The sequence below is a fragment of the Melanerpes formicivorus genome, unplaced genomic scaffold (genome assembly GCF_026170545.1).
Source record: "Melanerpes formicivorus ecotype bairdi unplaced genomic scaffold, bMelFor1.0.p_v2 SCAF_30, whole genome shotgun sequence".
NCBI lineage: Eukaryota > Metazoa > Chordata > Aves > Piciformes > Picidae > Melanerpes > Melanerpes formicivorus.
The window spans coordinates 8,578,241-8,605,906 of NW_027142382.1; the positions used below are offsets into that span (position 1 = coordinate 8,578,241).

Consider the following 27,666-nt stretch of genomic DNA (forward strand, 5'->3'; position numbering starts at 1 on the left):
TTGTTTTTATGACTGCTGCCCTGCAGCACCTAAGTCAATGGTAGCAAACCAGTATACTGACACATGGGAAATTTGCTGTAGTGCTAAAACAGTTAAGAAAACTGTATGCTGGGTCACAGATGTCTGCAATCTGCTACTGCAGTCCCATGTCAGAGGGTCAAACACCTTCTGTCATTCTGAGCCTGAAGAGAAAGCTTCCTTTCTAAGCATCTTGAAAATCTCTCTATGGCACACTGGTACACACACTTGTTTTTGTTTTCAGCTGAATGCAGATATTACTCTTGCTACACAGAGAACAGCTTTGCCCATGAAAATAGATTCTCCATGTGAAATATGTCATGAATACAGCATGCAATATTATATTTTGCATTGTCTTCTGGTAAATGAAAAAGCTTTTGGAGAGGTTCGCTGTGCCCTAGGGAAGGGAAGATAAAAAGCAGCAAGCTCCATGCTAAAATACTCTTCTAATGTTTAGTACCCTGGGTGGTTTAATCCCTTTTTGAGTGTCCAAATCCCGCCATCTACTGAATTACTTATCAGGTCCAAAATTTGAGACATCCAAAAGAACCTCTCAGCCTTTCTCTACAACTCAGAGAACTGAGGTAGTGATATCAGGTAAGTGATAGGACTAGGGGGAATGAAATGAAGCTGGAGGTGGGGAGATTCAGGCTGGATGTGAGGAGGAAGTTCTTCCCCATGAGAGTGGTGAAGCCCTGGAATGGGTTGTCCAGGGAGGTGGTTGAGGCCCTGTCCCTGGAGGTGTTTAAGAGCAGGCTGGATGAGGCTCTGGCCAGGCTGATCTAGTGTGGGGTGTCCCTGCCCATGGCAGGGGGGTTGGAACTAGATGATCCTTGTGGTCCCTTCCAACCCTGAATGATACTATGATACTATGAAAAGGAGAAACAGAGCCAACAGCATCCTATGGATGTCCCATCAGAAGAAGTTAATTTCCTTTTCCCTCTATGATACTTCACGGCCTTCATGTGCACCTTGTCTACCTACTGGGCTGGGACTTTTGAGTAGTGACACTCTTTAAAGAGGGGCAGTAGCAGGCAATAGCAGGAAAGACAACAACCCCAGCAAGGCAAAACCACAAAGGAAAGCAGGCTTGCTGGGGTTGTAGAGTAAACTTCATCTAGAAAAGTTGGTTAGATAATTTTGATTTCTACAGTTTGTGAGTTGTACAACTGAAAGCCCTCAGCCTCCTTAAAAAACCCAAACTGACACCAAACGACAACCCTTGGAACTCAAGCTTTTTAATAACGATTTCAATGATTATGCAGAGTTCATAAAGCAAATGTTTTAAAATAGAGTAACACTTATTTAATCACAGCACCCCTGTCTCATTTTAAAGAGCAAATGAAGTAAAACAAAGATGTTCCCATTGAATTAGAGAGAAATACAGAAACTGTATTCAAAAATATACAGGAAAATAAAGAACACATGAATCCTTAACACCTAATACAGATACAAGATATATGAAAATCCTCCAAAATCTTTCCCCATCCAGACTAAACCACAAGCCCCAGTTGCTCCTTTTCTCCCTCTGGCTCATTGTTTCCCTTAATTACACATAACGAAAATTAGTCAGGCCTCTGAAGGCCATAAACAGGTCTACTCCCCCCTATTACTGGAGTAAGGACTCCCTCCGGAGAGTCAGAGGGAGGGAGGAAAGAGAGAGAGTTGGCCTTGCTGCCGGTTTATAAAGAGATAGCAGAATGATTGGATTGAATTGATTGGAATTGATTGGATTGGATTGAATTGATTCCTGTATCCAGTTCTGGGCTCCTCAGTTTGGGAGGGACACTGAGACACTTGAACGTGTCTGGAGAGGGGCAAGGAGGCTGGGGAGGGGTCTGGAGCACATCCCTGTAAGGAGAGGCTGAGGGAGCTGGGGTTGCTTAGCCTGGAGAAGAGGAGGCTCAGGGGAGACCTTCTTGCTCTCTCCAACTCCCTGAAGGGAGGTTGTAGCCAGGTGTCTTTTCTCCCAGGCAACCAGAACAAGAGGACACAGTCTCAAGCTGTGCCAGGGGAAGTTTAGGCTGGAGATGAGGAAAAAGTTCTTCCCAGAAAGAGTAATTGGCCACTGGAATGTGCTGCCCAGGGAGGTGGTGGAGTCCCTGGAGGTGTTCAAAAAAGGATTGGATGTGTCACTTGGAGCCATGGTTTAGTTGTCAGGAGGTGTTAGGTATTAGGTAATAGGTTGGACTCAATGATCTCTGAGGTATTTTCCAACCTGGTTGATTCTATGATTCTATGAATAGAGAACACTGTCTCAAACTGCGCTAGGGAAGTTTAGGCTCAAGGTGAGGAGAAAGTTCTTTACAGAGAGAGTTGTTAACCATTGGAATGGGCTGCCCAGGGAGGTGGTGGAGTCACTGTCCCTGGAGGTGTTGGGGAGGGGATTGGACATGCTACCTGGTGCCATGGTTTAGTAGTCATGAGGTCTTGGGTGACAGGTTGGACTTGATCATCTTTGAGGTCTTTTCCAACCTTATTGATTCTATGATTCACAAAGTCACCATTTTCCAGTCCATCCCCTGGAAGACTTGCCTTTATTTTTTTAAAAAGGCACCCATCTCAAACCATGACAACCCCTGATGAGTGAAATGTTAGAGGTGTTTATTGATGTTACATTTTAAAGAGGCTTTTGCAGAGGTCTTCAATAATGCTAGGTAACAAAGCTAGAACAATATTCCTAAAAACTGAAGGGCTCTACATCGCGGTGAAGTCTCTCAGGTACTGGCAGGCTTTGGTGAGACGAGTAACTCGCTGGATGAGGCAGTCCCTCTGTTTAGCAGCTTCACTGTCCTCCTGAAGGAGATCGCTGATTTTGTCTTTTTCTTGCAAAAGGTGCAACATGGCACTTTGTAAGTTATCTCCGCAGTCATGGAGGGCAGAAGACAGGATGATCAGGGGTATCTGGTTTGAGAGGCGTCGACTTGCTCCCTGCAAGAAGAGTAAACAAAGTAGAAGCCTTGTCTCCCACAAAGAACTGAAACTGGTAAGAAGTGGCAGCACGGTTTTCAGTATGTTGTACTGAGTCACTCTTCAAGAAGTGAGTGCTTCTAGGAACTAAAAAATGTTTGCCATTAATCACTTCTGTGCCTAAAGATCTAAACATTAAGAGTTACAGGAATGTCAGCAGTTAGTGTTTTTCCCTTGCAAACTAGATCCAAGGCAGGCCATTCCCTGCTTAGCTCTGCCAGCTCTTCTTGGTAAGAGTTACATAAAGACATACCAGACTATCCTTTTTTTTTTGGGGGGAAGAGGGAAGGCTGTTAATGATTTTCTGATGTGTATGGCATGTGCACATCTCCCTTACACCTAAAACACCATCAATCCAATATCTGTGCATTTAATATGTCAAGACTGAGAAACAACAACCTGGACCAACTCTTCAAGGTTCCTCTTTCCACGACAATTATCAAGGCAAGAACCAATAAAGAAGTTATTGAACATTAAAGTATGGTGGTAGAGGCTTTATGAGCCTCTGGGGCATGGCAGATGTACATGTCCAGTTCTACATTGCATGGTGTTAGTCCATACCTAGGAAAATCTGAATGTCCAAACTGACAACTCACTTTCTCAGTTAAAAAGCAAGTAGATGGAGTATGTCCTCTTGTACACACAGATCTACTGGCAGTAATGAAAGACATCGTGTTTTCTAAGGACCATGGTTCATTGTATTGTTATTTCTGGAGTCCCTATTACAGGAAGGATCTGGACGTGCTGGAATGTGGCCAGAGAAGGGACACAAGGCGGATCAGAGGGCTGGAGCTCGTCTCCTATGAGGACAGACTGAGGAAATTGGATCTGTTCAGTCTGGACAAGAGAAGGCTCTGAGGAGACCAAATTGTGGCCTTCCAGTATCTGAAGGGTGGCCTACAAGAAAGCTGGGGAGGGAATTTTTAGGGTGTCAGGTAATGATAGGACCAGGGGGAATGGAACAAAACTAGAAATGGGTAGATTCAGATTGGATGTTGGGAAGAAGTTGTCCCCCATGAGGGTGGTGAGACACTGGAACAGGTTGCCCAGGGAGGTGGTGGAAGCCTCATCCCTGTAAGTTTTTAAAGCCAGGCTGGATGTGGCTCTGAGCAACCTTCTCTAGTGTGAGGTGTCCCTGCCTATGGAAGGGGGGTTGGAACTGGATGATCCTTGAGGTCCCTTCTAACCTGAACAATTCTATGATTCTATGATACCTGATGAATACTACTTGTGAACAATTTCTGGCATCACACCTATGTGCTCTGCATGCTTCTAGTCTCTTATGGTACAGGAAATCAAACTTTTTTTTCCAAAAGACTGTAAATTCTTGGAGTAACCTCTAGCCTAAAAGGAAAATGTCTTCAGCAGTATTCAGACTAGACTGGGTCTGCATTACATCTATTGATACCTTCAATGAGATGACTTTCTGCAAAACCTGACAGGCTGTTCAGTCTAGTAAATGATGCAAATGAAACCAGATTGACCTAAAAAAGCTTGTGGGACCCTTTCCCCAGAGATAGCTGCATGGCCTGAGGGCCTGCCTAGTACCCTTGGGCAATGGGGAGTTTACAACCTCTCCGGTCCTGGGAGGGAGCTGCGTCCAGACCTCCTGGTGCCAGGTGAAAGTTTATGTCCCTGTGACTGACTGCAACTGATGTGCCATCTTCCTTTCTTTTTGTGGCACTTGACTAAAAAATGATGATGGGAAGATGAGTTAGGAGCACATTTGATTTGTAGGTCCTACAGGGTTTAGGTAGAGAGTTAAGCTGCTTCTGCCTTTAGATACCTCTGGAGCTCAGTGGATGCAAATCTCTTGTGTATAACAATGGGGCTGAGTTCAAGCTGAAAAATACCCAAGACCTGATGTTTAGTTTTTCTTTGTAGTTTGCAAAGATCTAGACAAGAGAATAGAATAGAACAAACCAGGTTGGAGGAGACCTTCAAGATCATCGCGTCCAACCTATCATCCAACACCACCTAATCAACTAAACCATGCAACCAAGCACCCTATCAAGTCTCCTCCTGAACACCTCCAATGATGGTGACTCCACCACTGCCTCAGGCAGCCCATTCCAATTGGCAATCGCTCTCTCTGTATAGAACTTCTTCCTAACCTCCAGCCTAAACCTCCCCTGGCACAGCTTGAGACAGTGTCCTCTTGTTCTGGTGCTGGTTGCCTGGGAGAAGGGATCAACCTCTGCCTGTCTACAACCTCCCTTCAGGTAGTTGTAGACAGCAATAAGGTCTCCCCTAAGCCTTCTCGTCTCCAGGCTAAGCAACCCCAGCTCCCTCAGTATCTCCTCATAGGGCTGTGTTCCAAACCCCTCACCAACTTTGTTGCCCTTCTCTGGACATGTTCCAGCAAGTCAACATCGCTCCTAAACTGAGGGGCCCAGAACTGGACATAATACTCAAGGTGTGAATAAGCAATTTGAGTCAGCTAAAACACCTGGTCTGTGCATTCTCTTGGTACTGCTGACCATGGTGGGAGGAATTCTAGGTGCTATAAATGTAGATGTTTTTTTCCAGAGGCAAATTCTACCCAGAATCTTGTTAGTCCTGCCATAGGTGACAGAGATTCATGCATGTCATTTCCAAAAGTCATGGACACTTAAGAACTTCTATCCCCTTCAAAATGTATTTGGCTTTGCATAAGTTCCTCGGAGTGATGATGCCCTGGCACCTGTTATTGCAGAAAATGTCAATTAGGACATTTTAAAACCGTGCAATAGCATCCAAGACGTGTTATAGCACAGAGTATTGCAAGGTAGGAGGGAAGAGATTACGCAGTTCTGCCTTTGCCTCTTGTTCTGTGAAAGCCGATGGTTTTCTCTCCATCAGCCTGAGCAGCCTGAGCATTTTATTGCAGGAATTTGTCAAAACACTTCTATTGGAATTCAGGGTGAACTGCCACCTACCTTACTGCATCATTGATATTGAACTTCTTGCTCTCTGAGTTGAAAAATAAAAAAGCAAATCCTGAGGCTGCATGTTCTCTTTGCTCTCTTTCTTTACCATAATCCTTTGTTAAAACACATTTGTCTTCAGAGACTTAACTTCTGTGGAGGTATATGCAATACAGCATACGTGCTCTGATCTCTACAGATAGCCACATCTATTTTAATGTAACATTTTATCATTGTACCTCCTGCCACATTCACTTAGGATCTGCCTGCAAGCCACTGACACTACATTCTGCTGTCAGCAGGAATATGCACAGGTGCTTGAGGCTGACCTGAGCTCTCAGACACTGCCAAACGTTGAAATGCTGTACATAATGTTATTAAGCTTGTGGAAGTTAGGATTATTTGAAAACTGTGAGATGAACTTGCAGTGGGGAAAGCAATCCTAGGACTGTTGCTTTCTTTATTAGAAAGGGAGGTTTGCCATTAATGGAGTATCAATAACTTCATTACAGGGCCAAAGGCTCTTCTCCATCCTACCATCTCTTCTGTACTATAAGTGACTGTCCTTTCCTCTCCCTAACCCTTGTTTCCATAGCAAAGCCAGAAAGAGATCATCGTACTGGTATGGAACTATATCAGCAGAAGGGAGTCACACAGTTCTCCACAAAAGGCTGGAGAAAGGTGAAAAAAAGGACTCACTTGTCAATGGCATATTCCCTGAGCAAGGGGCACCTGCAGCAGGGAGCCATGCCAGGCTGGGTGGTAGCTAAACAAGTGGTTTAGGAGCTGGGTGTCACTTTAACAAGCTGCAGGCCTTCCTAGTCACCACATTCTGAGCTGTGCAACTACTTCTCCTGGTGACTGTGCTGATGCAGCCTGACAGACCAGCTTTGTCCTGGGACTTTCATCACTGGACAGAAGCTCCAATTAATTAATACAGACACTATGAGTGTACCTAGATGAGACACTCACACCCTCTGGCTACTATTCCATGCATAGTAGTATGACATGACTATAGTGAGATGTGGATGAAGGTTAGGTGCTACAGCATTCAGAATGTAGAGGAAGTGCTGTAAACTCACATTGAAATAGGCCGTTGTGTGATGAACCATATCCTTGACAAGGAAGGGATCTTGATTCAAACCAAATCCAAACTGAGACTCTTTCCCACTGCCAAGTTTGTCAATCTTCTCTGCCCTAATAGTGTTTAAATCCTGCAGGTAAATGCCATCCTGGCAGTATAAAATTCTCTCCATTTTAAACTGGCTCCATATCTGTCTTTCAGTCTCTGCTGATTGTTTCTGTATAATGTCTTCAATTCTGATCTAGGAAAGAAAAGAATGACAAGTTCTTAGACATTTGTTTGCTTTGTAAAAGTTCTGGTGCTTAGCAGTGTCCCCAGGGAACAGCAAGTTTGGCACAGTGTTCAACAGTCCTTACCACAGCACTGCCAAATTCCAGACCAGCTCTTGGGAGCACAGAGTAAGACTTTAGATTCTGGTTCCTCTGTTGTGAAAGAGCAGGAAAATGTGGCAGTTTTGTCCCCTCCTTAAACATGAGTGGCATCAGTTAAAACCTGATGTTTGGACTCCAAAGGAGAATAGAACATTGGTGGGAACAAGCAGTGATGACCTGCCATGAATTCAGCCTTCAGCTGAATTATTGCATGCATTTTGTTTGTGACTACCTCTTGAAGTAGGCAGTGACAGCAGGCGCTGGTGTGAACTTCATTGCCCTTCCTTCCCTTCTAAATAGCTGTAGTCTTCTACCTGTTGTCACCAAATGAACTTTGTCTATCCTCTCACCATTTGAGACTTTCTTTGTGGTAATCTGATACTTTTTGACCTTTTTGATATTTCTACCTAAAAGTCTGGCATGGGCAGCAAAAGTCCCTTTGTCATCTTCAAATTCCTTTAAAATGCTTTTCTAGCATCCCTAAGAAAGCATCCCATCTTTTTTGTCATCTTCAAGTGTCTACCAGAACTTCCTTTTCATTTCTCTCACCATGTTATGCCTAAGGACCCTCCCTGAACACCTTTGTGTTTGGCTGAAATAGCTTATTTGCTTGCTGCCTGGTTGGCCTAGGAGCTCAGTAGAGATTGACTATGGAGCTCAAATACCAAGCCATCAATTTCATTCACATTTGCCTGTGAGTTTCCTTTTCAAGGAGTACCCTGTGAATGAGACTGCTTTCCAGCTGCCCAGCATTGTTTCTCATCTTCCTCAGAGCTATTCCTAAGAAAAAGTCCCCCAAACATGCAGCACCAAAACTATGATCAGTCATCTTAACTCACAGTCAAATAATTTTTAGCTTGTATGCTGCTGCTCCCTTTTATCAAAGATGAGATTCCTGCACTGGCGAACATCCTGACTTGCCTTTGAGGGAGGGAAAAGCACTGTTCAGTGCTCTGAGGCTACCTACATGCTTACAAATCACTGCAGGGCTTAAATTTGGAATGAATTATAAGCTTTCCAAGGCAGCCATTTTAATTTGAATTGTGTTGTATGCATGAAGGACGTGAATGAGGAATATATGTTTCAGGTCCTGACAAAGTTCTGCTGAAAGGCCAAATGCATTTCATTAGTGCCATTATAAACATGCTATAATTTTCAAACTCTTCCTTAATTTTATAAAAACCAGAGGCCTTCAAGAAATTCCATACTTGCAGTGGAATACATACTATAAGCATGGCTGTATGTATAAATGCCATTCAGTCTTGCTCTTATCTCGTGTTATAGATAGTGTCTTACCTTAGCAGCCTTGTTTAGATTGGGAAAATTAGCAAAATGCCTTTTAGTGAGTTCCATAAACTTCTCTTCAACCAGTCCTAAGGCAAGAACAGACAGGCAAAATATAGTCAAACAAAGCTTTTTTTAAAAGCTCTTCTTAATATGAGGCTTGGACAAACTATTTCCTATATTCCTGCAGAAATAGCTGAGCAGCTGCACCAATGCCCTATGCCTTTATGACCAATACAAATGAGTAAGAATTTAGATTTTTAGGTCCAAGAGTGTGAGCCATTAAAGACCTCCTGCAACCACTTAGCACCTGAGAGACTGAATATCACTGAGATTTCCTTGCTAAAGTATCACAGTATCACAGTATCACAGTATCACTTAGGTTGGAAAGGACCTCGAGGATCATCGAGTCCAACCTATCAACACAGACCCCGTGACTAGACCATGGCACCAAGTGCCACGTCCAATCTGCTCTTGAACACCTCCAGGGTCGATGACTCCACCACCTCCCTGGGCAACCCGTTCCAATGCCGAATGACTCGCTCGGTGAAGAACTTCCTCCTCACCTCCAGTCTAAACCTCCCCTGGCGCAGCTTGAGACTGTGTCCCCTTGTTCTGGTGCTGGTTGCCTGGGAGAAGAGGCCAACCCCTTCCTGGCTACAACCACCCTTCAGGTAGTTGTAGAGGGCAATGAGGTCACCCCTGAGCCTCCTCTTCTCCAGGCTAAACAATCCCAGCTCCCTCAGCCTCTCCTCATAGGGCTTGTGTCCAAGGCCTCTCCCCAGCCTTGTTGCCCTTCTCTGGACACCTTCAAGTGTTTCAATGTCCTTACAGCTGTGTCTGACCAGAGGTACCATCACTTGGCCAAGGAAACACATCTGCATCTCACCCACAAGTGGCTTCCCCTGGAAGAGTGACTAGTGCATATAGTACAGAGGACTGAGTCTAGCATAGGCACCATAGCTGCCTTATAAGGTACACATAGGAGAGACAGGATCATGAGACCTTTTCTTTTTTTGAGTGTTCTTACTGGATGAACTATGCACCCTTTCCCCCAGCCCCAGTAGTCACTGCATAATACTTAAAATGTCATGCAAAGAAATTGGGTTCCTAGTTCAGGTTTGTGAATGACACTCCCTGGGCTTGGGAATACCACTGGCACTAGGTACTTCTACTATACTACTTACAGCTGTATTCAAACCCCTACCATCCACTGAGAAAAGTATTAACAAATGCCAGAGACCACGTGCAGAATTTGGAGGCTCTAGAGACGAAGCAAACCCCTAGGATGAATCAGATTCAATTCTCCACTCTGAAGTATCCCAGCTGGAGGTCATGCTCCAGCAGGGAGAACATCAGCTTATCCAGGAGAAAAAATTGTCGGACAGACCCATGTCTCCCATGGGATAGCTTCATGAGGCCTGTGAGACATACCAATCACTTTGTTCAGTATCTCAATGGCTGGCTGCTCCAGTTGTAGGATTTGCTCTTTTATGATGTCCTCAAATGTCCTGTAATTGGAAAAGGCTGCGAGCTCCCGTCCACGATACTGGTCTTCGTATTTCCACACTTTATTTGGTACCACATTTTTAACTGTAACATTAAGATAACATTGCTTTAGTACTAAATCACTCAATTTATAAATTTCAGCTTTAAGAGGGAAGTATTTTTATTCTCTTTGAAATTATTTTTAGAAGAACAGCTACTGAGATGGTCTTTCAAGCTGTATGAAACACAACTGAGCTAGCACACACCATCAGTTGGAATGAGCTGTCTTACATGCTGGATCAGGCATCTACCTGACAGAAAGCAACCCAGAAATTCTGATGGGGCTCAAAAATCTTGGATCTTCTTGGAACTGCTGCCTTCACAGAAGTGGCCATTAGCAGTTACTTCTTTACTTTAAAAAGCCCAGAATAAAACAGAACTCCAAACTTGCTAATTCCAGGGAATCTACTCTTGACTAGTTGTTTTTTATTCAAAATATCACTGTAAATATTTCTTTGTTGACACATGAATTTGCCATCTTAAAGGAGATATGTCCCTTTGAATTAGTTTACATTTCCAGGTAAAGGTGTGTTTCTAAGCATTTGAAAAGATTTTGCTGTTGCCCTGGTTTTGGAGTCAATATTGTGAATCATGGATCAAGTGCATGGGTGGAAGTGGAATTCAAGCCATGAATGCATTCAGTCCTAACGTTCGGACATATGAGTCCATCACTGGACAACAAAACCAACAAAAGCACAAACAATAAAATACAGAAGTAGATGTGGAGTATCTGGTTCAGAGTCTGAAAACATGACTATACAGTTAAGGTAGTACAATATAGATGATGGAGATTGGAGTCAATACAGCTGACCAATATGATCGAGTATTGTTCCTTTATTGTTCCAGTATTGCAGGCCTATAGTGCCAGTATAGCACAGTAAAGTAAAGCAAAGAAGAAGAAGGGAAAGGAAAGGCAGAAGTGTGTATCAGGGGAACTTCTACAACTTATATAAACTCGGAGAGCCTCGTTGGCATGGCTTCATTGGTTCCCTATGAGTGACCACGCATCACACTGTTATAGATTATTGGTCCAACTACTAATGACACGCGAGGCTGTTGATGCAGGTGCATGTCCTGTTGTCCCAAGATAACTCTCTGTGTTTATAGCTACCAGTGTTCTGTTTTAGTTACATGCTGCAGGCACAGCACTGTTTTGCTACACTGCTAGCTGGCTCTGCACTTATGCTGAGCATGGCCTCCCACCATGTCAGGCTCTAGGCCTGCACTGCCAGATTGCTCACACTGCTCGTCGCTGGCATTGCCACAGTACACAGATGTAGCATGGCCACAAGAACATCTATTAGCTTTGAGTCAGAAAGTTCAGACCTTCACATATCCAAAGTATCTGCTAATTTTTAATACTTTGATTCCTCATAAGAAAGCTGAAGTTAAAGAGAATCATCTGACATGCAATGCTATGCCTTCAGAAATCCTAGCAGTGGCTGGTAACAAAGCTTTTTGTTGAAGAAGGGCTTCCTACAACTACCTCTAGTTTTCAAGCTAAGTCAACTTACTCTGCTGCACATGTAAAGACTTCACCTCAGAGTATGCACGTGATTTTGGGGTAGCACCTTGCCAGCAAGAGCTGTGTTGTTACAAGAGCTGCTGTGTGCTGCTACCTTCATCCTATTGTAAAGTCAGATGTATTTGTTCAAATCAATTAATATAACCTAAAGTGCCCAGAGGATTCCCCTCGCTGGTTCAGCTGCCATGTGACGCATTCTGTATTTTCTGCATCTCAGTTACCCTTTGTCCTCTGAACAAGCTGCATCTCTCTGCTAGTGCTTTCTGCTGGTTTTACAGCTATTGCTTCTTCCTATCACTGCCTTACTCTTTTATCCCTCTTGATAAAATCATGTAAGCTGCTTTGGTACTTCACAGATGGAACATTAGAGGCATTGACATATGCCTGTCTGTCTGTTTTCACATACGTGCACATATATATACATATCTTTGTCTCTGGCTGACAGCACCTTCACAGTGTATTTGTACTAATCATTGTAGAGCCACTAATGGCAGATGTGCATCAAAGTCTAAAGGAACTTGTTTCAAGAGCTACTGCTTGACTGGCAGCTGACGCTATTTCAGCTCCAGGAGCAATGAGTGAGGTCTCTGACAGAAGTGTAAAAGATGGTGCAGAAGACAGTGAATGTTCAGCAGAGTTCAGTGAATGTATTGCCCCCTGCTCCTCAGTTTCAAACTGAGTTCAGTTAAACAACTAGCAAGGTGGGCAATGTACAGAAAGGAGTGTTCTTTACAAGGTTTTGGTTATTTCAGACTCAGAATTGTTTTCTCCACACCTTGTACACTGCTAAAGCAGACCAGAAAAAGGACCGAAATTCCAAAACATTCTTAATACTAATAATAGAACTCTAACAAATTCATTATATAGTTTAAATATGTTGTGGATATTATTATTTATGGATGTTGGTTTTGTTGCTGTTATTTAGAATAATGGTTCAGAGAATCACCAAATAATTCAGTACCAGCATCCACACTCTTGATGTTATTGCTTTGCTGGAAGGAGGAGACATCATCTGATCTCTGTAATGGCAGCATTTAATGCAAGCTGGACCAAAGCATATCTTGCCTAGCTCTATAGCACATGAATGCTCCTAGCTTCTTGTTTTTCACCTTCTTGAAAACAATCCACTGATGATGGTGTGTTTAGATGTAAATGCAAGGGGATGGAAGCTCAGGTTAGCTCCAAGTGATGGTTTTCCATGCTTACCCCTTGCAGCACACTCCTGGAGAATCATTGCCCATGTATTAAACTCTTTGCGAATTTTTGAGAACAGTCTAGTTTCATTTCCAAACACTTGCTCCTCTCCAAGGACCACCTGAGAAATGTCTTGATTAAAGAGTTTGATCATCTGTAATGAATTAAAGAACATGCAAGCAATGTAATAATGTTTCATTCCTTTAGACTAACCTGCCTATATTAAGTAAGTCTGCAGGCACTTAGTGTTAAAGCAGGGAGAGGGTTCATTGAAAACACCATGTCCTTCCCTCTTTTATGCTCTTTGATCCTGGGTGTTTGCTGGTGGTTGTGTGTTTGTTGTTTTTTTCAAAACCACCACAGGTAGAGGAGAACAAACCTGATTTTTTAAAAATTATTAAAAAAAAAATTTGGTATATTTTATTTTTCTTTTCCTGTGGGATTCTTAAAAGCATTTACCAAATTCTAATTGACCAGACTTGTATGAAGTCATTGAGGGCTGGAGAGCCCTTCATAAGCACCTCTGCTGGACCTGACAAAAGGTTACTGTGACTGATTAGCCCTCCAAGATGAGACACTGAGACACTTGGATGGACTTGCAATCCATCTTTTGCTATCAGAAATGCATTTGATGTTATGAGTGCTGTAAACAATGGAAACCCTTCAAAATGGCAGGCAGGCAGGAATATAACAAGAGGACACAGTCTCAAGCTGCACCAGGGGAAATTGAGGCTTGAGGTGAGGATAAAGTTCTTCACTGAGAGAGTGGTTCGTCATTGGAATGTGCTGCCCAGGGAGGTGGTGGAGTCACCATCGCTGGAGGTGTTCAAGAGGGGATTGGACGTGGCACTTGGTGCCATGGTCTAGTCATGAGGTCTGGGGTGACAGGTTGGACTTGATGATCTTTGAGGTCTCTTCCAACCTTGGTGATATGGTGATACTGTGATAAGTTTTCCCTCTCTGAGGTGCTTGATTTTGACCAATCAGCTGAGCTCTTATTCAGTTCTCTGGTTATATATTAACAGAAAAAGATAGTAGATGGGGCCATGAGCTCCTATGCTCCATTATTTGTGCAGGTATGATGTATTCCTGCCATGTTTGTCTATGTTTCTCTCAAAACACTTCAATGATTGCTACCATAAGCTTACTGGTGGTTCATGCTGACAGTTTGCCTACTTTAGGTGGTATCTTTTTCTCCCACATTTAGCTCTTTGCTCTGCTATGTGACCAAACCAACACGGATACTTACATCTGTAAGGTAAGTAAACTTCTCAGAATCTCTTTGGGGTGTACCTCTTCTATACCTCTGTAGATCCTGTAATGACTTTTGGAGAATCTCACGTATTTGGTTCTCTAATGTTGGCAAAGTTTTCTAGGGGGTAAACAGTAAAGAAGGAATTTAGATAGGTTGAGCACATCTGGCTTTAGAAGGAAAACAAAATCCCTCTAAGAATGATCTACACCTTCACATCGTCATTGCTGGATTTAGGAGTCCAAGAACTTCTTGTCCTTGCATCCCATGAGTGACAGTAAGCGCAGAAGTGCAGACATGGCCTTCATTGAAAGAAGGCAAGGAACTAGGATCTCACTAAGAAAAAAACAAAACCTGCATCTCAGTGCAAGGCAGGCAGAGTAGCTGCACTCCAGGGCAACACTTCATGTACAGTTAGACAAAAGAACGTCCTCACAGGTAGTGCCAAGGGGGTGGTGATGCAGGGAATGTAGTGATCCCTCTATTCCTGGTAAATACCTGATTGAACACCACTGTTTAGGTGCTTAAGTAAGGCTACGTAATTATTTTTGCTTTCTCTTTAGGACTTAACTTAGAGTTTCCCCAAATTTTAGCATTCTCTGTCAATGGAATAAGATACATCACTTACATGTATATAAAATTAAAACACCAATATTGGTATAGTAATATTAAAAAAACAATTAGATCTTACTTGAGATTCGGAAGACATTTACAGTTAAAGAGAAATTATTGTCTTTTAGTAAGATCATAGCAGTCTTTTAGTAAGGTCATAACAGTAACTTGTCACTCAGCCAATCCATACTCCACCAACTAAAAGCAATATCATCATTGAAAAGGCAGGAGTCACAAACAGATTAAATGATTTGGCTATGGTCAGTCTTCATCTTAAGGGCAAATCTGAGGACAGAGTGTAGGTTTCTTTAATCTCAGCTCAACTTGTTGTCAGATTATCAGATTGAAGGATAATTAAGTGCTATCTATGTGTATAAAGATGCAATCAATTGCAATCCAAGGTTGAAGGGCTGAACTAATGTTTAGATAGTCACAGATTCAAAAAGGTTAGTGCAGCACCTTTGATACTTACAATAATGTGTCTCACGAGCTCGCTTGTGAGCTTCTCTGCCAGACGAGGGACAGTAGCCCGCCCTTCTTCCATAAGAATCCTGAAAAAAAGAGGAAAGGTGGTTTTGGATAGATCATGGATTCAGGGCAAGGAGGGAAGCAGCGCTGACACTCTATTCTGTTTTTCCTAGTTCAACTACACAAACTGAGTAAAGAAAGGGCCCCCTGGGAAGTACCAGTAGAGATGCAGCAGCAGCCTGGGACTCTCTGGGCACCATGGCATTTATACAAGGATGTGAGATCTATTGCTGCTGGCTAAGCAAAGAGGAACAGAAGAATTTAGAAACTGCATATTCTAACAGCAGATTAATGTGCTGCTGTATGATTTCTGTATGTGCTAAGTTCATTGACTCAAAACCCTTTTCACCTGCCATTCTTTATTTTGTGATTGAAGTATTGCTGAGTCATCTTCTGGGGAGATCTGTCCTCAGCAAGGGCAGTATTCCTTTCTCAAGCTGAGTTTCACTGTTTCCAAGTGAACAGAAAAACATCAGTGTTTGCCTTGTGCTCAACCTGAAGTGTGCAGATGCTTAACTTGAATACTTTGGAACTGTTATGAACTTCTGAAGTTCGTTGCACTTAACAGGGTTAAGGAGAGATCTGTATCAAACTTGTATCCAAAACACACTTTATAAGTTTATTTGACATGTAAAAATCTTCTGACATACTGAAACACAGCAATGAGAAACAGTGAGTATAATGAATACCTCTTTGTAACCCTAACTTAAACCTCACAAGTTAGCAGGAAGCTTTCAAGTGATTTTAATGTAGTTTTGATTGGGTCCTTTCTACAAGAAGTACCTGAAATGTTTATGATTCTCAAAGAATATTCTCTCCTTCTCAATTGCAGAGGCCAAGTCTAGTTCATTGTAGATATCCTGCTGCCCACGACACTTCACAATCATGTAGCCTTTTTTGAGGGGGATGACCAGGTTTTGCATTATTTTAATGACAGTCTCTTCAGTTCCTTTGTCTACCAGATCAGGTTTTGTGAGAATCCCTGTGAGGTTACCCAAAGAGAAAATTAGTTGAGCACAGATGTTAAAGGTGAGAGAGGTGTAGTATGACACTTTTCACCAGGGTGGGAACACTCTGTATCATGTTTTATAAAGCAGCTTCTCTTTGTTTTGTTTTCCCTCTCCTAGAAAGCTCTCAGCTCCTGGTCTTGGCAATATAAACATTGCTCTACAGCTGACCTCCCACCATGTCTTTTGCCTTGAAAACCTTTTTTGACAGGTAGCAGCAAAGCTTTCCCACCATTAAATCTGAGATTTTTAATTCCCAGTTATTCATAACATGAATACCAGCAAGACTCAAAACTGAGGGATTCTTGTAGCTACTTATAGTTGCCAGTTTCACAGATCTGGCATGGAATACAGAACATCAGACCTTCATGGAAAAAAATGATTTGCACTTCTCTTCAACTTGTAGCTTAGAATACACCTCACCTAGTGTTCTTTCTCCATTGGGGTCCACCTCTTGAGCCATTTTCAGTGCTTCTGTTGTTGCAATATCCACATTACACGGCACCACTACCAAATTCAGTGTCTCTTTGCAGCCTATTGCTTTTTTAAGTAGCATTTTGATCTGCAATGCAATACAACAGTAATGAAGTTGAGTAAAATCAGAAGCTTGTATGCAGGATGTGACTATTTCTAGCAATATGAGACACTGTCTGATGACATTAAATATCACATAATATCACTACGGATTGTATTGCATGCTAAAGAACGGCACAGAAATGGGTCAGCAGAAGAATGCAGCTTCTTTTCGTACTTCAATATTAATCTAAACATCTAGTATGGATGAGACCAGACTGTCCTGTCCTGAAAGCTATGTAAAGTTTAACATCTCATGCATGTAATCTTTCATTATGGAACTATTACAGATACTTGATAAATAATCACAAGTAAGAAAAACAAATCCTGACATTTAGGTACACACTTATGGAAAGAAAAATTATGCTGATAGCTCTCAAACTTGTATCTCTGAAAGGAGGACAAATGTCTTCAGCTTGTATTTCAGTGGAGTATTTGTGGAAAAATAAACTCACAAAATGAACCAAACCCGAGTCACATGTGACGTCTAGTTGTTGCTGTTTCTATGTTTCAGCGCCAAACTAAAGGAGTAACTCATAGTTTGTGCTGTATTGCAAAAGGTTCACACAGCTCTATTGTACTTATACTGACATAATTTTTTCCTCAGTTGGTGCCTCTCTTTTCTACTTCCCATCCATTCCAGATATCTGACATACTACAATGCTATAGCTTCCAACTCTGAAGGATGCAGGCAGCTGGGGACAACACAAATGTGTGGATCCTGTCATATTTGCTACTTTCTCCTGAACACAATAGAAAGATTACTAATTGTGAAATTAAATTACTCTTCTCTTAGAGTAATTTTCATAGGCATATCTAATTTAGTTTGGGCTACTCTAACTCCAAATTCTTAATTAAGAGTATTTTAGGAGAAACAATGCATTCAGCTCCTGCACATCACTCTCATAGCTGGCCTTGTCCAAACAGTTTTATTTGTATTTTCCAACATTTCTTCTACAAGCAATCAGAGGAAGAGAAGAGACTTCTTCCAGTTTTAACTCATATTCTGTTTACCTCAAGAAAAGGCCTACTGAGATCCCTTAAGGGATGAGACAAAAAGCAAGTCAGTCTGATTCTGATGTACTCTTGTACTTAAGTAAGGGATGACAGAACAAGCAGCCTGTAAGAGGGCTGGTTTGCTGCCTTACTCCAGAGAGCTTAGAAGAACTAAGATCTATTTACCTTCTACAAATACCTGCACAGAGATAACATGTTTTGGGATGTATCTAGCTTCCAGACTGTGATCTAGCCAAGGCACACAGGGACTGGACTTTTTTTTCAGGGTCCATATGGCTGGGTTATTCCATGGGTAGACTATGTAAAGGAACCTGAAGTGGTTCCTTCACAGCTAGCATAGGTAGTTCCCTCTTGTATGACAGGACAGACAAGAGATCCTGGACCTCACCGTTCCTACAATTAAGGAATTGTCTGAACAACAGGTCTGTTTCTTAGTGTAGCTCTACTGCTAGCTCAGTGGCCCAGCATAATGACTCCAAGGCTTTGATAGCAGACAGGTTACAGAAGTGACTCTATGTACAGGTTGGCACATGAACTGCATTTTACCTGTTCCCCAATGTCTTTTGGCTGATTCCCCACGGCCATTCTGGCAATTCCAGGAAGATCAATTAGTGTCATATCTGGGACATGTGGGGAACAAATTTCTAGGGAAATTATTTCTCCACTAATGGCACCTGTAGTACCGGCCACAATATCCTGGGCTGCAAGGAGAAAAGAGCAAGACAATGAATACCAGCTTCAAACAATGCACTGAAGTGAAACAGAACACAGAATCTTGGCTTGACTTTTTTTCAGATCAAGCCACACATATAAATCAATTTATGCAAAAATCTAAGGAAATGATTATTCAATACCTAGATATGTGGACTGTAATATTTTACAGAGCATATAGTGTAAACTTTCATATATGCAGACAAAACCCTTCTAAATAATCCACAAAGAAAGTGACTGGGTAAAATATTTATCAGTTGTGGAAATAATTCCTCAACATCAAGACATTTTGCAGGTGTTAATTAATCCTTGGCTGCCTTGAAAGACAAATAGGTGTTATTCTGTGTTACTCACATTTTGATAAAGATGTTGATAGATTGAGTAATTTGTCCCAGATCACAGAAACATGGAATGTTAGGGGTTGGAGATCACCTAGTCCAACCTCCCTGACAAAGCAGGGTCACCCAGGGCAGGCTGCACAGGAATGAATCCACGTGGGTTTTGAAAGTCCCTAGAGAAGGAGACTCTACAAGCTCTCTGGGCAGCCTGCTGCAGTGCTCCATCACCCTCACCATAAAGAAGTGTCTCATCATGTTGAGGTGAAACCTCCTGTGTTCCAGATAGTACCCACTGTTCCTTGTCCTATCAGTGGGCACCACAGAAAAGAGACTGGCACCTTCATCCTGACTCCCACCTCTCAGATATTTATAGACATTGATAAGATCTAAACATCTAGAATGATCTTACCCTGATAGATCTTCCCTGTTGGTAAGATCTTACAAGGTAATGATTACATTACAAGGTAATGATTACATTACGATGATGCTTGAACTGTGAACAGCACAGAAAAACAAGGAAATCTTGTAGCCATTCTCATGAGAGATTTTCAGCTCTCTGATTAGCTTCATCAAGACAAGTGGAAGGATGCTTTGAACATATCAGAATGATATATTGAAAATATCCAAAGGATATATTGAAAAGCTAAGGAAAAGAACATTAGGACAAATAGAGCTGTGCTAGTCAAGAAAGTAAGGGCAATTCAACTTGCTTACCGCCCTTTGAGTAAGAATAATCTTTCCTTACACATCATGAAATACACTAGCTAGCAGAAGCTCTATATGCTCTCCATTCTGCCTTCTTGCAGTTTTCTCCAAAATCATAGGATTTCCAGCCACAGACACTTCAACTACTTTCTGAGCTTTTGAACTGATGACAGGAATCATTTAGGGCTTTGCAAGTTTAAATGTTGACAGACAACCTTCTCACACCAGGCAGACAGCATCCAGCTGAGGTAGCATCTTTAGCTCTTACTGGACATAATCTTCACCACTGAAGTAGTAAGTAGCACAGCACTCTCAAGAGAATGATATGATGCTACTCCACCTTCTTCTGCCCTGAATTCAGCTTTTGGTGTTACTTGTGACTACAGTCACTGTGCTAGCCTGGGAATTGCTGCTTAGCCTGAGAAAAGAGGAGAAAGGACTAAGAGGAGATTGGGCGAGCCAAATCAGAGTTGAATGCATTATAACTCACCAGATCTTACTGCTTTGTCCACCTCAGAGGCATTCTGAAGCTCTATGCTGGTGTTTCGGAAAGAAATTTTCCCTTTCCATGCCTGGGGAGCAGGTACTCTTTTCAATTTCAGTTCCAAGGGACATCGAGTAACAATACCTGCAGCAGTTTTAAAGATATCTCAGCAGATGTTATGTATGATACACAACCATAGGCTGTATGGTGTACGTGGGTTTGCCTAATTCATTTTACAGAGGTACAGAAATCCTCCAGAAGACACTGCCAAAGGGCTCTTGTCTGACTTCTCGCTCACAATAGGACTGTTGCCAACAATAGATGAGGTCAGCCACAGCTCTGTCCAGCCACATCTTGTCTTGCAAACCTCCAAGGATGCAGAGTCACACCTCTCTGGGTGATCTGTTTCAGTGTTGCACCTACATCCTATGAAAATCTTTCCCTCATGTTAAACCTGAAGGACTAAATTATACTGCAGACTCACGCAGAACTTGCATGTGCGTGTAAACCCACACACAGAGCTGGGAAGTGAATCCTCTTGAGCCGCAAAGCTTCCAACAATGTTCTCGAACATAAATAGCATTCAAGGCACATGTTGGCAAATAAGAATCTTTGTACATTTATTCCCTGCCACAAAAAAAGCTATCTGTAAGAAAATCTCGTTAAAGAACCCAAACAAATCCCCAAAACAAATTTCAAAATGAATCTTCCATGTGAAACTGATCATCTGCAGCAATACTCTTTGCTGGGAAATGCACAGCGTCAGCTGATGCTCCCTTTCATTCTGTTCACAGTTTGGGGCACATACTATACTCTCCTTACCCCTGCTCTCCTGACAACACAGAATATGTATGTTGTTGGAGCTACCCTGCAGTGCCCCAACTGCACTTTCATGTCTTTTACTGGAAATGAGAGCTGAGAAGGCCCCTGAACTTTCACAGTTTAGATACAGTCTAGGACTGGAAGTATCCAATCCTAAACCAAAACACAGGAAGTAAAAAAAAATATTCTCTTTTATCTCATTAAAGGGAACTTCAGGTGAAAACCTGAAAAGTCAGTTCTTACCATTACCCCTAGGAAGAGCAACACCAGAAAGAGCTTCTAGGACAGAGCTTTTCCCAGAGCTCTGGTCTCCGATCACGGCGATGGCAGGTAAAGACAGGTCTTTTTCTACTCCAAGAGCTCTCAGACTGTCAATGAGATCAATGCAGGGTCGGATCTTTTCCTCATATTGATTGTACAAGGTGTGTTCCTCTGCGTTCTGGAGTTAAAATTACAATTAATTTTCCTCAGTTTTAAATAAGTTGTTTCCACCCAAATAAACCCCAAACAAAACCAAACGAAAACCCCAAACCCAAACAAACAAAACCCAACCAACCAAAAAACCCCAAACCTAACACCACCACCAAAGCCCAACAAAATCCTTCTAAGGCATCTTTTCCAGCTCATCATTCATTGTTCATCCTCGCACCTCCATGTTATAAAGAGGTTATCTGTAGATATGGCGAAAGAAGTTAGGGTGTCTCAGTGACCTTCCTGATTAAAAACACCCAGGGATCAGTGCTGGGCCCCATCCTCTTTAACATCTTCATTAATGATCTGGATGAGGGGATTGGGTCAGTCATCAGCAAATTTGCAGATGACACCAAGTTAGGAGCAGATATTGATCAGTTAGAGGGTAGAAGGGCTTTGCAGAGGGACCTCGACAGACTGGACAGATGGGCGGAGTCCAACAGGATGGTATTCAACAAGTCCAAGTGCCAGGTGCTGCACTTTGGCTACGGCAACCCCATGCAGAGCTACAGGCTGGGGTCAGAGTGGCTGAGAGCTGCCAAACAGAGAGGGACCTGGGGGTGCTGATTGACAGCTGCCTAAACATGAGCCAGCAGTGTGCCCAGATGGCCAAGAGGGCCAATGGCATCCTGGCCTGCATTAGGAATAGTGTGGCCAGCAGGAGCAGGGAAGTCATTCTGCCCCTGTACTCTGCATTGGTTAGGCCACACCTTGAGTCCTGTGTCCAGTTCTGGGCCCCTCAGTTTAAGAAGGACATTGAGACACTTGAATGTGTCCAGAGAAGGGCAACAAGGCTGGGGAGAGGCCTTGAACACAGCCCTGTGAGGAGAGGCTGAGGGAGCTGGGGTTGTTTAGCCTGGAGAAGAGGAGGCTCAGGGGTGACCTCATTGCCCTCTACAACTCCCTGAAAGGTGGTTGTAGCCAGGAAAGGGTTGGTCTCTTCTCCCAGGCAACCAGCACCAGAACAAGGGGACACAGTCTCAAGCTGCACCAGGGGAAGTTTAGACTCGAGTTGAGGAGAAAGTTCTTCACCAAGAGAGTCATTGGTCATTGGAATGTGCTGCCCAGGGAGGTGGTGGAGTCACCATCCCTGTAGGTGTTCAAGAGGGGATTGGATGTGGCACTTGGTGCCACGGTCTAGTCATGAGGTCTGTGTTGACAGGTTGGACTTGATGATCCTCGAGGTCTCTTCCAACCTTAGTGACACTGTGATACCAATCTTTGTAAGCTAACCTAAGAAGGTAAAGAGTAAAAGAAGACCTCCTTACTAAGTGTGATTGGTTAATTTATTTTTTTTAAATAATTACCATTTTCCTCCACTCATGTGCAGATGTACTGAAGTATGGTTATGAAAGTGTACAGTAGTCTCAATAATAAGAGACTCTAGTATAGAATAGCTTGTCAAATATTTGTTTTGAAGATTTAGTTTGTATGCAGACACCAGAAATGTTCTTCTGTAGCATCCTTAACAGGTGGCTAAAATCCTTTAAATCATCATGGCTCCTCTGTCTCTGCCTCATTTTGTGACAGGTTCATACCAGTGACTTGCTTTACAGGTTTAATTGTCACTTTTGGGTTTTGATACACATGCCAGATATTAACACAGGCTCTTCACTTCGATACAAGCAAACTAAACAATTTTCAGCCCTTTACAAAGCTAGTCCACCTGCTGTCAAATGTGCAGATTGGCCTCTTTATGTTCTTCTCACCACGCTCCAATATGACTGTTGATTTTATAAAGACAGTTTTGAGAACACAAATATTTTAAAGTCCCTAACAGGCCAGCTACATTCATACTTCATGTCTTTGAAAGGAAACACTGATGCCTTCCACCATTGCCTTTGTTTAAGAAAGCCACCTCTGAAAATATCCCTATCCATCAGAAGTACTCAAATGGAGCACATTTGCCTTTCAAGATGACAAAGGCAGCACGCACTAGTGGAGGCTGGTATTTGAATACCTTACTGGTAACCCCTCTCCACTGTCTTCAGTTCAGCATTTCCTAGCTAGTAAATCCTAACCATTCTCAACTTCATTAACTATGACATAGACTTTAAAGCAATCTGTTCTCAGTGTCAAGTACTACACACAGGTTATTATTAACCTTTCTTTGTATTTCTATTGAAGGTAGCAAAGCCTTAAAAGAAAAAATATATATCAGATTTTAGGATTTCTCTCCAACATTTGCTAATTCTGACTAATGAGACAGATACATGCTGCACATTAGATTGGCTGCTAGGTTGCTGCCATCCTGTTTTTCACACTTGCATATTTTTTTATGCCTGCAGATTAATTGCAGATGCCTATCTTCTGAGTTATGTAAATGACTGCTTGGCCCTGATTCCAGAAGTACTCCCCTGCTTATACCTCACAACAGTAGATTACCCAAAGAGACAAGGGAATTAATTTTGCAGCACAAAGTGTAATACAGGAGTAAGCATAAGAAGGGCCTCTTCTGGTCTCGTCTTACCTTGCCCTGTTCTCCATCATACTGTTTCTTCAGCTCCTTCTGCTCATAATTAGGCTTTCTCTCGATCATGTTTTCTGATGTTGGAGGACCATCATTTTCTAAGTCTTCTGGGAGAGGTACTGCAAAAGCTTCTACAGGTATTTTGAAGGAAGGTGATGCAGAAACAGCTTTCTTTGGGGCGAGCTTGGCTCTTTCAGGACGTTTCTTGTCTGCTCCATGCTTATTGTCCATGGCCTGATGATTTTTTTGCCTACCACGTGGGTTGCCCACAAGTGTTTCACCAAACAGTGATTACTATCTGGTTCAATCACGCTTGCATACAGCTTCTGAAATTAAACATGGGGCACTGAGTGACTCTGACTTGCAGCAGTGATCATAGCAAAGAAAATCAAATGCTACTTTTACGTACTGATTCAAACCTTCAGTAGATAATCAAAGTGCCATGGTTCTTTCCAAATCACTAAAACTGCTGGCAAGAGATTATAGACTTGAAATGCTTCTCCCTACTTCCCTTATGCTTTAGTTGGGTTTTCAAAAAGAAGGTAGTTGCCACAGAGTAAACAAGAGTATTTTGGGCAGTGGGTGAAGGAAAAGAAAAAAGACACACCAGCTTCTGCAAAAAGCCAGTTTTCCTCAATAAAATATTTTGCTGAAAGGTGCTTTGAGAGAATGTAAACTCTTAACTTCAGTCACATGGGGCAGGGAGTACAGGGCTGTGCAGCTGCACAGGAAGGGTCTACATGGATATGCCACCAGCAATGACAGTAGGACACACCAAACCAGAGTCTGCAACTTGGATGGTTGGCTTCTTTTGCAGTAGAAACACTTTCCAGAGGAAAGCTTTTGAAAGCTCAGTTTCTCAGTATCCCCATTTATAGCTTAATACCCTCTCCAAAAAGCAGATTTTGCTTGACATTGTTTTGGAGAAAGAAGAACTGGGAAACATCACATCCAACCTATTATCCAACACCATCTAATCAACTAAACCATGCAACCAAGCACCCTATCAAGTCTCCTCCTGAACACCTCCAATGATGGTGACTCCACCACCTTCCCAGGCAGCACATTCCAATGGGCAATCACTCTCTCTGTATAGAACTTCTTCCTAACATCCAGCCTAAACCTCCCCTGGCACAGCTTGTGACTGTGTCCTCTTGTTCTGGTGCTGGTTGCCTGGGAGAAGAGACCAATCTCTGCCTGTCTACAACCTCCCTTCAGGCAGCTGTAGGGAGCAATAAGGTCTGCCCTGAGCCTCCTCTTCTCCAGGCTAAGCAACCCCAGATCCCTCATAGGGCCTGTGCTCCAAACCCCTCACCAACTTTGTTGCCCTTTTCTGGAAACATTCCAGCAAGTCAACCTCCTTCCTAAACTGAGGGGCCCAGAACAGGACAACGTACTCAAGGTTTAGTTGATTAGGGAGTGTTGGGTAATAGGTTGGACTTGATGATCTCAAAGGTCTTTTCCAACCTGGTCTATTCTATTCTATTCTATTCTATTCTATTCTATTCTATTCTATTCTATTCTATTCTATTCTATTCTATTCTATTCTATTCTATTCTATTCTATTCTATTCTATTCTATTTGCAAAACCAGTGTAATAAGGACAATACAAAGAACAAAACCAAAACCAAAAATAAATGTCATGCAAGATAAACTTATGACATCTGAAAACTGAGCCTTAAAGAGTCTGACAAAAATAAGTGACAACTTCCAAATATTTTAGAGCAAGGGCTGTATCTTACCATGTGCTTACAAGGGTTTTTTTTTAAGCTAGGTCTGCGTTGCAAACCACAGCGTGCACATACAGATATGCAGGCTAACAAAGATACTTACAGTAAGCAGCCAAGTAATACAGCATGCATAGATTTCTGGGGCTACCTGGCTGTTCTCCACTTGGACCTGAAAAAGAGTAGGTAAATTGGTGTAACCCTTCACTGTGATTTGTTTGTGTATTGTGCTTTGACAATATCAGATGAAAGAAATAAAGAAGGAGAGTTTCCTGGTTTGAATTAGAATAGAGCTAATCCAGTTCAGTGTTTTCACTTTTCAGCTGAGTTTCCTCTAAGTTAAACACTTCACCATCTAAAGTTAACAGCAAAAATTTCAGACAGTATCTGCTTCTAGAAGTGATATCACTTGATGTTTCTAGTTATTATCAAGGATCACTTTGGAAAAAGGCTCTTGCTTATACTTGTTCCTATAGAACCCAAGGTCACTGACAGATCTTGTGTGCCATGTTGGAGTGTTGGAAGTAAAAGGGTTGTAAGCAAAACACAAATTTTACCTGTGGGGAGGAGTGAACAAGACAGGTGACTCTGCACTGACCAACAAGCTATTCCATTCCATATACATAATATTCAGCATAAAGCTGAAGGATCACAAGTATTAAGCTCTCTTCTTCAATGGCTGGCATCCATTCTTCTGTCTTCAGTCCAAACTTGTATGTTCCTGAATCCAGTTCATGAATCTTATCCCTGAATCCATTTCCTGAGTCTGGTCTGGAACTTCCCCAGTGTCTGTCCATAGTATCTGTCCATAGTATCAGTGGTGACATAATTGCCATGAAGGGAAGTGTGTAGTGTGTGTGTGTGTGTGGTTCAATATTGGTTTAGTACATATTTATATTTAATTTCATTGTTATTGTTTCATTAAATCTGGTTCACTCCCCTCCCCAAATATATGTTTCTCTCTTACTTTTCCTTCCTTCCTCTCTTATCTTTTCCTCCTTGAGAAGGGAGAGGCATTAATAGAGAGTATTTGTCATTCCTCTAGTGGCCAGCCAGCCCTAACCCTTGACAAAGAGTTAAAAGAGAAATGCAGTTTTTAAGTTCCTTTTTGAAACTGTCTAGAATCCAGATGTGAAATGTGGCATCTGGATGATGTGCTGATATTGAAAGCCTGATAAAACCCCCTCAAAAGAGCTGCCTCTGCCTCTGTCACCAGAAAAACATTGTTTTCTTGAACCTCACCTTTAGATGTTTGCCTGCCTCTGTGTTGGAAAGTTCCTCTGGTACAGTGTGAAGCATAACCACATCTGCATGAAGAACAAACCTGCTGCTGGTCCTGAAGAGGAGCTGCCTTCTTTTCTTCTAATGATCCTGGCTTTGCATCTCAAGGATTAATAAAATTGCTATCAAACCAAACCCTAAAGCTGCAGCACTGAATCCACACAGCTCTTGCACTTACTCACTCTGTGTCCAGCCACAGGAGCACACCCACTTCTGGCTGACAGGTCCTGTGATTTCAGGATATTTGGGCTATACGTATATTAATTCTGTCTTGTCAGAAAAAAATGCAAAGTTTATGATGCTACCCATGAATACCACCCGCTAGAATGTGCTCCCCCACAGTACAAACATTAAAACACATGTTTCAATTGCAATGCCATTTGTCTTCTTGAAAGAAGAAATAATCATAAGGTTATTTTCTCTTTCTCCACCCCAGAAAACAACAAAGCCTACTCCTGGCAACCTTGTTAGATCATACTTATTCTAGATTCTTATGCAGCCTTCTCACATGCAGCTATTAAAAGGAATTAAAATAAGAGTCAAAGATTGCATGATTATTTTTAGAAGAAAGAAAAGAAAAGAAAAGAAAAACTTCTACCTTTGTAGTGTTTCAAGGCAAGGAGAAGCAGGAACTTCTTTTCAACTCCTGGTGTTTTATATTTAAAGACTCCACCCACCCAATATAACGAGAACCAGGAGAAACGAAACTGATTCTGACAAAAAAGGGAACTTGCTTCCAGCTACATCTAGAAATACCAGCATAATGGC

General features: G+C 42.3%; 1 protein-coding gene across 1 annotated transcript; it reads right to left on the bottom strand.

The window, feature by feature from the left end:
* Positions 1 to 1,240: 1,240 nt before the first annotated feature.
* On the bottom strand, positions 1,241 to 27,510 carry LOC137449577 (interferon-induced GTP-binding protein Mx-like). Its single transcript, XM_068155240.1, has 15 exons — positions 27,497 to 27,510; positions 25,724 to 25,789; positions 23,891 to 24,216; positions 21,193 to 21,388; positions 20,134 to 20,271; positions 18,436 to 18,590; positions 16,723 to 16,861; positions 16,076 to 16,274; positions 15,237 to 15,315; positions 14,150 to 14,272; positions 12,913 to 13,054; positions 10,068 to 10,226; positions 8,646 to 8,722; positions 6,977 to 7,219; positions 1,241 to 2,949 (listed from the first exon to the last, which is right to left on the bottom strand). Exons 3-15 carry the CDS (start codon positions 24,119 to 24,121, stop codon positions 2,716 to 2,718), a joined length of 2,115 nt encoding a protein of 704 aa, XP_068011341.1. The 5' UTR covers positions 24,122 to 24,216; positions 25,724 to 25,789; positions 27,497 to 27,510; the 3' UTR covers positions 1,241 to 2,715.
* Positions 27,511 to 27,666: the final 156 nt, after the last annotated feature.

Bases quoted from the DNA above. Each gene is read 5' to 3' on its own strand.
- LOC137449577 (XM_068155240.1), bottom strand. From the start codon at position 24,121: ATGGACAATAAGCATGGAGCAGACAAGAAACGTCCTGAAAGAGCCAAG. The intron at 10,227-12,912 runs GTAAGCATGGAA...TTAATGTTACAG, and splicing joins CCAGGAGTGTGCTGCAAGGG to TTAAAAATGTGGTACCAAAT. The intron at 7,220-8,645 runs GTAAGACACTAT...TTTCTTTCCTAG, and splicing joins ATCTAAACAAGGCTGCTAAG to ATCAGAATTGAAGACATTAT.